This window comes from Glycine soja, chromosome 18, assembly GCF_004193775.1.
Source record: "Glycine soja cultivar W05 chromosome 18, ASM419377v2, whole genome shotgun sequence".
NCBI lineage: Eukaryota > Viridiplantae > Streptophyta > Magnoliopsida > Fabales > Fabaceae > Glycine > Glycine soja.
The window spans coordinates 49,286,508-49,298,542 of NC_041019.1; the positions used below are offsets into that span (position 1 = coordinate 49,286,508).

General features: G+C 30.2%; 1 protein-coding gene across 1 annotated transcript; it reads left to right on the plus strand.

Annotated features, from left to right (window-relative positions):
• Positions 1 to 6,907: 6,907 nt before the first annotated feature.
• On the plus strand, positions 6,908 to 9,516 carry LOC114395811 (PAN domain-containing protein At5g03700-like). Its single transcript, XM_028357668.1, has 2 exons — positions 6,908 to 7,645; positions 8,126 to 9,516. The coding sequence occupies exons 1-2, from the start codon at positions 7,229 to 7,231 to the stop codon at positions 9,125 to 9,127; spliced, it is 1,419 nt and encodes a 472-aa protein (XP_028213469.1). The 5' UTR covers positions 6,908 to 7,228; the 3' UTR covers positions 9,128 to 9,516.
• Positions 9,517 to 12,035: the final 2,519 nt, after the last annotated feature.

The window sequence follows — 12,035 nt, forward strand, 5'->3', positions numbered from 1 at the left end:
TGTCTCTATCTAAAAGCATTATTTATCTACATATAGACATTGCAGTTATCTATTAGTAATGGAATTATAATTCATCATATCAGAAACAGAAAAAGCAAAAGTAACGTGCTCACAATAAGTAACTTATTGTAATTTTTGCCGTGTGGATTCTATGACCGTATAAGATCTAAATTCGCTATCCATTTTTTATTTTATTTTCTATTGTGGTTCTTCATGAAGTGAAAGAGGATTGAAATGATTAGTGATACATAAATAGTTAAGTACTCATTCACTCTAAAGTCTAAACATCTAATTAACACAGCCAGGATGTATCCCCTCATTTTTTAAAATTCATAAATAAAAATTCTTTTAACAAAAAATAATAAATAAAATCTTACAATTTTTTATTTTATTTCATCTATATTTGAAACTACTGATTTTAATTTTTAAAATTTTCTCCCATTTAACTCAGAGACCCGGATCTGCCATTATTGATTATATATCATACTACCTAATATACATATTGAATTTGTGGTGCACAAATGGTTTTTTATATTGAATTTGTTCTTCTATTACCGTCATCCGGCCGTCGGCAAAAAAGCTTTTTTGTCCAACCCTAATGAAAAAGGAGGCACGGTATGAATGCTATTTTTAATATGATTTAATTATTTAAATATACATTTTCTAAAATTTTAGTTTAATCCAAAAGTCAGTAATTGCATTTGGTTTGAAAAGTAAATATTTCCGGTCTGAGTGGTTCTGGATTTTTTCTTGTCCTGGGTCATGATTTTGGATTTCTTGTAACCTTGTATATCAGTAGTGTCATGTTTATATAATTTTTGGCCTTAGGCAAATTTTGTATGTGAGTCTTATCTATTTTCATTTTATTTTTTCACTTTTTTGTTTTAAAATTGTTCATTAAAATTTAATATTCAAGCAATATTTTCACATTTCATTGAATAGTAATTTATTCTACTCTATGTTACAATATAAATGATCTCAAATTAAATCTAGAAAAAAATTAATTTTGATTTTTTTTACAATGAAAATAATTGCAAGTATTATTAATTATATTTTATAAACATTAGATGCATATAAAAAGGATTATTTTTTTAATAAGACATGAATTTTTCTGTCACTGTTTCTTTTAATACCTTTAATTTAAGGAAAAAATGTTAAGACCAACAATATCAAATTAATGCTCACTAAAACTTAAATTTAGTTCAAGATAAATATAATTTTTTTTTCAATTCATTTTCTTTTACAATTCTCAATTATTATGATTCAAATAAAAATTAGAAAGTAATTTTATATTTTATAATAAGAAAAATGTGTAATCTCATCCCTCTTATTTTCATCAAAATATACATCATATTATTTTTATAAAATTTAATCACAATATTAATTTTAATATGATTTTTTTAATTTAAAGTAAATGGAAATTAATTTTTCTATAATTTTCAAATGAATTATAAACTTCTCAAATGATTTATAATATATCTATGTGTATACATTTGTTAAAATTTTATAAATTTACTAACAAAATAACAACAAATAATATATTAAAATATATTACCTAATAATTGAAATAATTTTTTATAAATATATATAAAAATAAGAACTTAGTGGGAGGCCTATGACAATGACCTAATTGGCCTTACCATTGCCACGGCACTGCATATCACCACATATATATATATATATATATATATATATATATATATATATATATATGTTTGTTTGTTTGGCCTAATATAGCCTAATATACATGTTGTAATAAAATAAATTAACTAAGCAAGAACGACGGTAATATTATCTAAATTATTTAACTGCAGCACCCAAAAAAAATTATTAATAGCTAGGCGGCCATAAAATAGAAAACCTAATGTTGGCTTTTCATAAACTTCTACTGTTTCCCCTTTTGACCCAGGTAATAGATTTTAGGATTAAACATTTTGATCTCTCTAAATACGTTGAGGTTCATTTTTTTAGTCCTTTTTTTTAAATTTCCATTTTAGTCCTAAATTGTGAAATCCATATATACCATTTTTTTATAAGAACAAATCAACTAGGAGTTCACAAATTTAAGAATGAAAATTACAATAAATTCAATACCTAAAATAAAACCATCTTCATTAATAAAATTGGATCCTAAATTACATAATTGATGCTTTGGTACCATAAATATGAAATTAGAACATTGATCTAATTAGGTTTGAGGTTTACCTGTTGAAGATATGATTCCTAATCTTAAGCAAATGTTACACTTGAGCTTCCATTACAACTCACATTTCCTGTTCACAACTCTTAATGCGACAAGTTGTAAAATATAACATGAATGTAAAGAGCACCTAGCAAAAACATTTTAATCATTAGTGTCTTCCTATCATGGGCTTATGACCAGGGCCCATATATATTAGGCATTTGCTTTGTGCACCCAGCACAAGATGGACAATTCCAAAATTGTCCTATGATTTTTATTTAAAATTTATATATGTAAAAAAATATATTATTAAATAAAATTAATTGTTATAAAATTTATTATGTAAAATTATATGTATATTAAATATACATTATAAATTTTAGTATTATATATAGCGACATTAATTATTTATAATATAATTGACCTATTAGCTCAGTTGGTTAGAGTATCGTGTTAATAACGTGAAAATCACAGGTTCAAATCCTGCATGTGTCATTAATTTGTACATACATACAAATTATGAATCCGTAAGTTTGCCAGGTATAATTATGGAAAAAGTGAAAAAGTGTTGAGTGCACAAGAAATTTGCTAGGTGCACTAAGCAATTTCGTATATATTATTACCTACAATAATCAATGTTGTAGTCTTGTAGATAGCCAAGTCCAAATATTTGAATCACTTAAATTAACAAGTAAAATTCAGTAATTAATGTACCCAAAACTCATGGTTTGAGTTGTGTTTTTGGGTTCCAAAATCCCTAAGACAAAGACTGAAGTCACCTCTTTTGTAATTGTCCTTTATCTCCCAGGATATATGGAGTCACATTTATGGATAGATGAGTTTCTCTATGGTGCTGAATGCTGCACCATGATGCGTGGTACGGTCAACAAAATTATGTTCAACATGCTACTGCATGCCTAGCTGAAGAGAAAGAATGTGCATGCGTAATTAACCTTGCTGATTTGTCATGAGGAACAAATTTGTTTTCCAGGGTGTTCTCTTTGATATGACAGCAGTCCTAGGACGCATCAGAAAATGTTTCCTGTACACCCCAGAGGACAAAAATATATAATATATGTATATAGAGATATAAAAATAATAGAGAAAAGTGATAGATGTCTGTAATATATATTTGATGTGTGAGGAGAAGATAGAGATAGAAACAAAAATGAAGCGCGTCAATAAGGTATCTAAAATATTGGAGTGCCTTGTCATTGACTTGGTTTTTTGTACAAGGGAGGGTAGGAGTTCAGGCATTAGCTTTAACAAATGGTGTACCAATCGATTAGAATGCCTGAGGCTAAGCCATGCATTCTAACTTTTGATTTATGCAGGGACTGTTTTATGGTGCAGAATATATACACTGCAGGTTTTTGATTCGGGCACATTTGGTCATTTGGTGCAAGTATGTTTCTTCTGTGGAAATATATATGATTGGTTGGAGAGAGGATATGGGAAGAATTGCTGAATGCTGATTTTTTCTTTCTTTCATTTCTGTAGCTATGTTTCATGCTGGTTTTCGTAATAGGTGTTTGGTAGATGAAAATTTTTTACTCAGAAATTTTAAAATGAAAAACTATGATTTTCATGTTTGATATGTAATTAATAAAAGAAAATTATTAGATATCCAACTTTCTTGAGTAGATTTTTTTTAATTATATATTTTACATGAATCTTAATTTCTAATAAATATATTAAGACTAACAAAATGTATTTTAAATTCTTACCAAACATCTCTAAGTGAACATCTCTAAGTGATTCTGTAATGGGTTTCAGGACATCATGCTTCTGATGTCCTATTTGGGGTTTGGTTTAGTCCGGCCTTATGGCTAGCCAAATCTTCTTTCTCCAATATGTCATTTGTCTTGGGCTTAGGCCCCGTTGTTATAAAAAAATGTCATTTGTCTTGTTAATTTTTTTTTATTATGATCAATTTATAGCGTGTATAAATTAATTGAAATTTAAAATAATTTAATTTTGATAAATTTATATTAATTCGTTGTTTTAATATATTACATAAATATCGGCGTATATTCAATTATTATTAATTCAATTATAATTTGATCATAATCAAACAAATAAACTAAAAATAACATTTTTTACCGATTCAGTACTATGATCCTTTTTTGAAGACATTCATCCCAAGAAAAATCTCAGCTGGAGACAATGAAAAGAATTAATTATAAAGAAAAAAAACTTTAATTTCAATATATAAATGCACGTTTGCTTCAATTTTTTTAAACTATTAATTTATTTCCTTTTAGCTTCCTGAAAATATTCTGAAAAATAAATAAATTCTTTCTATTTAAAGAGAAAATAGATTATTCATTAATATTATAGTATAATTTTATATTGTTATTCAATCAAAAATCATTATGTATAATAAATTTGTTAATTTTTATAATAATTATTTTATAAATGATAGTAACAACAAATTTTAATTAATTAATAATTAAGAAATTTAACATTAAAAATACACGGTGATTAAACTCATAATTAAGAGTGTGTTTGAATAAGTATTGCATTCACCTTCAATGAAAAAATTACATATTTCAATGACCATGTACAAACAGAAAAGTTATTCCCTCCAATCCATTTCAAATTATATGATGTTTTAAAGAAAAAATTTGTTCTAAAATAAATGTTTTACAAAACAAATATTGCATTGAATATTTTTTTTTCAAGATTATATTTAATACTTAATGGGAATAGTATATAAGAAGAATAAATAACTTATTAATTAGAGAGACAAATAATGTATTAAAAAATTATCTAATGAAAGTTAACAAATTAATTATATTTTTAATATATGTATTAAAACTTTAAACATTATATAATTTGAAATAGAAGATGCATATGAACGATGGTTTGAATTTAATCAGACCCAAATTAATCCAAACACATCCTAAAACTGAAACAAACATTTCATAAATGTTAGAAACATTTTTCTGAGTAATTGTCGTACGAAGTTCTTCCATCCAACAAAGGAACACAAAAGAGGGCACAGAACCTTCCACGGTGGTTTGGATTTTGGAAGTTGGAAAACCCAACATGTCAGCCAACCGTAAGAGCAGTGTCAGCAGCAGAAGTGGTACACGTGGCTTGAAGCATTCCTATTTACGTGTCAAGTATGCAAGACAAGACCAATTTCTTAAGACCAATCAAAACCTCGGAGGACACACTTGCACGCCCACTTCAAAAAGATTTTAAGAATTGAACCTACAGAATTAGATGCCATGGTCACGCATGCTCAAAGTCAATTCAACCTTCAAACGTAATCCACTCACTGCACTTCAGTTTCAAAACCCCATATTTAATTTTTTGGTGCAAAAACTCAACCCCATATGAATGCTAACTATAGTCTTATTTGCATACCATAGTTAATGAGTTTAAATTTATTAAGCATCTTCAAAAGAAAAAAAAATGAAAAACTTCATAAAGATTTTCAACCCTCATTTATGATAGTATTAAACTGCTAAATGTTTTTTGTCACAAGTAAACCCTGGTATTTACTACACTATTTATTATTTTAAGTAATTGATTAATTACTTTTAAATTTTAATAAATACACAAAAGAAGAGTTCTGCTCCTCATAATAACTTTCTCAACTCAAACAAAATTACTTCTTGTAAAAGATTTTCGTGATCTCTTAAAAAAGAATACAGTAGTAAATTCTAGTTAAGATCTGTCAATTTTGTAACTAATAGTATCTCTCATCATTTATTTTGGTACATGCTATTACTCTTATCATTTAATAATATGTCATCATACTTTTAGAAAACTTTGCCGGTTATGACAATGGTAAAGAAAGACAAACTTTTTAAAGAGGTGACAGTAATAATTAGATGATAACCTAAAGAAAGTTAGGCGCCGGTAATAAAAAATTTAAGTTAAATTATTGTTTGGGTATTCTAATTTATTTTTAATGTTTAATTAAGTTTTCTAATTATTAAGTGTTTCAATTGAATTTTTTAATTATTTAAAATAGTTCAATTGAGTCTTTTTCGTTCATTAGATATTAAAGTTATCAGTGCAATTTGATGTGCTAAGTGATGTGTTGTTTTTTTAATAAGTGAGATTTTGATGTACAAAGCGACATTGTTTCAATGAGGCAAAAAAATGATGTCGTTTTGTGGTGAAAAATTCAATGAAAGGAGATGAAATTTTCTAGTAAAAGAAAAAAAAATCATGTTGCTAAGAAGAAGAACATCATGAGATGTTTGACTAGGATTTGTTGATGCAATTGGGTGAAAAAAAAAAGACAATGTAATGAAGGAGAAGACGAAGATAGTAGGTTTTGAGGTATGATAGATGATAGGTTAACGACATTAACACTTGATTAATAAAAATGATCCAATTAAGCTATTTTAAATAATTAGAGGATCCAATTAAATTATTTAATAATTAAAGAACCTAATTAAATATCAAAAATAAATTAAAAGATTTAAACAGTAATTTAACGAAAGATTTAATCCACATTTTATTAATATTAATTAGTTTTGACTAACTAGTATAGGACTCATAAATGCTGAATTCTTTTATGTTTAGTAAATGTTTGAATAGTACACTATTTTTTTTTTAAGTTAGAAGAATTAATCAATACCATCATTTAGTCACAACTCAACACACTTTAAGAAGTCTCACATGGGAGAGTATGTGTCCACTGTCCAGCCATCTAAGTGGTGCGTTACTTTTATGTGTTTTTTCTTTTTTAACTCCATAAAGGTGGAGAACAGTTTGCGGAAGAGAATAGAATAGAAAACCAACAATTTTTTGTGCCCATTTTTTGTAGTCAATCAGCAACCCCACACCACATGGTGGATTCATTTGTACTAATTGTTTAAGGCAAGGAGCAATATGAAAGTTGAAATCCTTTTTAGGAGTGGGAGGTGTGAGGTGGGTCTTGAAGAGTTTCTGTGATCATGCTTACCTTTTTTTCCTTCACTTGTTCTCATCAATTCTGGCCTCAACAACACACCACTACACTTCAAACCCACCTCCCAAAACAATCAAAAATTATTTCCAAAAGTGAAAAAGCAAAACTTGATGTTGTTGTTGCTGCTGCCACTCATGAGGCTTTTCCCTTTCCTTCTCCTCCTCCTCCTTGTCCTCTTGTTCAATTATGGTTTTTCTGAGTCAGGTGTTGGTGCTGGCTACCAACTCATGGTAGCAGTTCCTGTGGAGTATGAAGTGGATTTCAAAGGGAGGGCTTTTCTTGTGGAGACCAATCAGACAGCTCCGAATTTCAGAGTGGCATTGAGCATTGAGGCCATCAATGGGAAATACTCATGCTCATTGGAAGTTTTCCTTGGGGATGTGAAGGTGTGGGATTCTGGCCATTACTCCAGGTTTTACATCACTGAGAAATGCTTGCTAGAACTCACTATGGATGGAGATTTAAGGCTGAAAGGTCCAAAAGAAAGAGTGGGATGGAAGACTGGGACTTCTGGACAAGGTGTGAAGGTAAAAACTATGACACTTTACATACCAATAGTGTTAGTTGAGTGTTACCTTTGCTATGTATGAATGCATAGATATATAGTCATGGGAAAATGGTATTTACATATATTATCAATTCACATAATTGTTACAAAATAAATAAATAAACGAGTGACATAATATTCTTCTAGTCATGGAGTTCAATTTATAGCACTACCAATCAGGAATCATCGTTGGTATAAAAGTCAACAAATTTACTATACATGGTGTTTTGCAATTAAATAATAGTGTAAAAATCCTTTCTGCTGTCAATGCATACACAATTTACTTTTTTTATAAACTCTGGAAAATGATCAGTGAAAAATTTCCATACATTGGTTTTAAATTTGAGACTTAATGTAAACAAAGAAAAAACTGTATCACTACTGTTCATAGTCAATTAAGCTGAATTGCATAGATTATAATACATGATTTGCTTTGCTGCATTGAATCAATTTGAATCAGAGATTGGAAATACAGAGGACCGGCAATCTGGTGCTTATAGATGCACTGAACAATATAAAGTGGCAGAGTTTCAATTTCCCAACGAATGTGATGCTTAGGGGTCAGCAACTTGATGTGGCAACTCGCTTGACGTCTTCCCAAAGCAACTCAAGTTTGTTCTACTACTCTTTCGAAATTGAGGACAAGAAGGTTGCATTGTACTTGAACTATGGTAAGTTGAGATATTCTTACTGGGGGTTTCAGCCTACCATGAATAGAAGTATTACATACATTAAGCTGAGTTCAAGAGGGTTGGTGTTGTTTGATGTCAAATACAAGAAAATAGCACAAATTCCATCGGAGGGGATTCATCCACTAAGGTTTCTAGCACTAAATAATGAAACGGGAAAACTTGGTCTTTACTACTATTCACCCGAGAAAGGAAAGTTTGAGGCTTCTTTTCAAGCACTTAACAGCACATGTGATCTTCCAATTGCTTGTAGGCCTTATGGGATATGCACATTCTCCAATTCTTGTTCATGTATTCAGCTTTTGACAAATGAAGACAAAGGCGGTGCTGATTGCGGTTGGGCAATTTCGGGAGGGTTTTGCAACGGTAAGGAGGCAGAAATGCTAGAACTAGATAATGTAAGTAGTGTGCTTAAAAATGTTACTAAGGTGGTAAATATTACCAAAAAAGCATGTGAGAATTTGTGCTTCCAGGACTGTAAATGTGCTGCTGCTTTGTATTTTGGGAATGCAAGCACAGATGAGGCAGAATGTTATCTTTACAAACTTGTGCTGGGTCTCAAACAGGTAGAAAAAGGCACAGGATTTAGTTATATGGTTAAGGTCCCAAAGGGAACTGTTAAAAACCATGAGAGGCATAATGTGAAAAGATGGGTGTTTGTTGTGGCTGGAGGGGTTGATGGACTCATTATTCTACTTCTTGTTGGAGGTTTTGGATATTGGTTGGTTAAAAGGAGAAGTCATGCCTTGCATTCTCGGGCCAGCACTACATGAGCTGTTTAGCAAAGCCTGGACCAGGTTTAACTTCTGAGTTCATATGTGAAAAAATAATAATAATATAGAAATCATTCATTGAAACATGTAAACACATTTTTCTTTTATATCAGGAGAATCATCATAGATCATTCAAGTAGATTGAATTTTTTTGAGGACAAAATGCTGCATATTTGCAGCATATAGAAAATTTGTTTTCCAATGATGGAAATAGAAATGTGAACTTTTGAAACCTCAACTTCCAAAGTCCAACATATACATGTTTGGTTTCTTCTTGAATCATGACAGTGGATTTTCTGATTGTGCATCATTTAACTAGTTATTATCTTGAGGTTATTAAACTTCGTAATTAATGTCATCTACAAAGATAATGCAATCAAATATCATAGAGAATATTATTAAGGGCAAACATCTGTTAGGTTGAGAATTGAGATGAGAAAATTTCCCTTGTTTGTTTTCCATCTCAAATTGGAAGTTGATGATTTGGACCCATTCTGTTCTTTCATATATATTGCAAACGACTGAAGGCTGATTTTTTATTTTTTATTTACTGAAAAGGTAATTCTCTCATTGTTGCTTCATAGGAAAACAAAACATGTATTATTATAGCCACTAGTTTTTTTTAGCAGGAATGCACTCGCCTTGCTCATTAATGTCTAATTGATATGGTACTGACAATTGTAGTAAAAGTTTGATATTTTTGGATTTCAATTAATTACCTGTCCCATGGGATTTATTAAATAGTTACTTCTAAAGGTGCCCCTTGCAAGGTTGTTCTAAATTTCCATAGGGGTATCTCATAAAAGTCATGAGGTGGTCCAAATGTCTTGCAAGAACTGGTGTTGTTAGTCTTATTTCAAAGAGAACATAATCATATGAGATTAAGCATTTCTGGGAACCGCTATGGTCATTGGATTGGATCAAGGAAATGTAATCTTTTCACCATTGCATAACCCATGATGGTTAGATTAATGGAGAACAGAAGCTACAAAGAAAAGTACATAAATCCCCACCTAAAACAATTTCAATGAATTTTACTCACCTATTTATCAGTGATACTGTTAGTAATATGGTTTAAATAAAAAATGTCTAATACAATACATGCATGAAGTAACGGGTCTAAATTGCAGTTGCGATCACAGTTGCAATTTCATCACGATTCTTGACATAGTAGAGAGTTGTAGGAAAATGCAACTGGTACGGTCATAATTGCAGTCTTTTTGTTTTTGACAAAGGATAAGGAAGAGGTTGGCAAAAGAAATTGCAGTCGAAATACAGTTATGATGAGTTTAAAATCCTATGTGTTGTGGCCACAATTGTGATTGCAAACCACAATTTAAAACCATGCATGAAGTTGTACTGTGGCATATGTTTTATATAACCACTTAGCAAGTGACACATTTTATTATTATTAGCTGCGCAAAATCTGTTATAGTAAAAAACTGAATGGTTGATGCATAATAAGAGCAGGTCTTATATTAATATCTCTTACTAATGTTTTAAGTATAATATTACGTAATAATTAAATACTGGTTCATTTAGTTTAAACAAAGTAAATGAACTAGTGTTTAATACCTCTAAGGTGAGTATTGACAGCATTGTAAACTCTATCTACTAAGATCCTGTAGTGCTTACGCTATGGTTCTGTACATTCAACAAGAAAAGGGGCTATTAGAGCTGAAATGTTAAGAAAGGAAGAATCTAACTTGTCAGAAGAACCATAACTAAAACGGGACAAGAAGGCTAAGTGTTCTGTTTTTCTGTATACTGTACTTAATGTATTGGACACCCGACAATTAATTTTTCTTATACTTTGTTATTAGAAAACCAACTGTCACATTTGAGATATTGTAATTGTATCTTGATAGATCATATTAAAAAAATTTGAATCAAATTGAAGAATGGGGAACCTTTCCTTTGTATATTAACTCGTTATACTTTATATTTACTTTATAGTCCAAAGACAGATGGATTCAATGATGATAATTGGTAGAATCTGATAAAATTGAAAATTTGAGTATATCCTCAAAACACAATGGCAATCAAATACTTAATCTTTACAAGTGTTCCTGAATGGGCTTCAGACCTAATCTTATGGGCAACCTGGACCCAAATGCCGGGTCAACTAGGGTTAACACCAAGGACTACACTTCAGCTCAAATCATTTTTGCTACACCAAAATAGGGGAATCTTGTGCTTTAGAAGCCTTGCCCCATATAAAGGAATCCAGCCTATACACTCTAATTAATATGACTAACATCATTGTATGAGGTTGGCATTTATTGCATATTATCACTTTGGTTGAATATTTATTAACTTGAATGTGGAAGTATCTTTTATATGTATCCACCCTTTCTCCACAGAGTTTTAGCCTTGTCAAAGAGTCCATCGCCACCAAAACAAATACGATTTTAGGGATCATAGTTGAAGAATATAATTAAAAAAATAGTTAGAAAATCGGCACATTAACTTAACCTTATTTTTTAAATGAGAGTGTACATATGAGTGTACGTGTGTCATTTTCTAAATGTAAATAAATGTAAAACAGAACCAGGCGCTTTGAGATGATTAAACAAGGCAAATGTGAATCAAATCCTTCCGATCAAGGATTAACATTTTCTAATTTTCATATAAATGTCTCCCTCAGCTTCTTTGGAATTGTGAAAGGTAAATGACACCCTTGTTAGGCTTGAGTTCAAAACTTCAATAAATACGATTACTAAAATAACACAAGCTAGGGATGTTCTCCATAACCCGTTATAACAAGGTGCAGCAGATGATATGGCAAATGCCTCGAAGGTAGCTTTTAATATCATCTTAAAGGCCAACAGTAATTTCTGTGACAGTATAATTAATATAGACATTAATTCATAAACTACTCTCGTAACAAACAACTGCAAATTAGTCT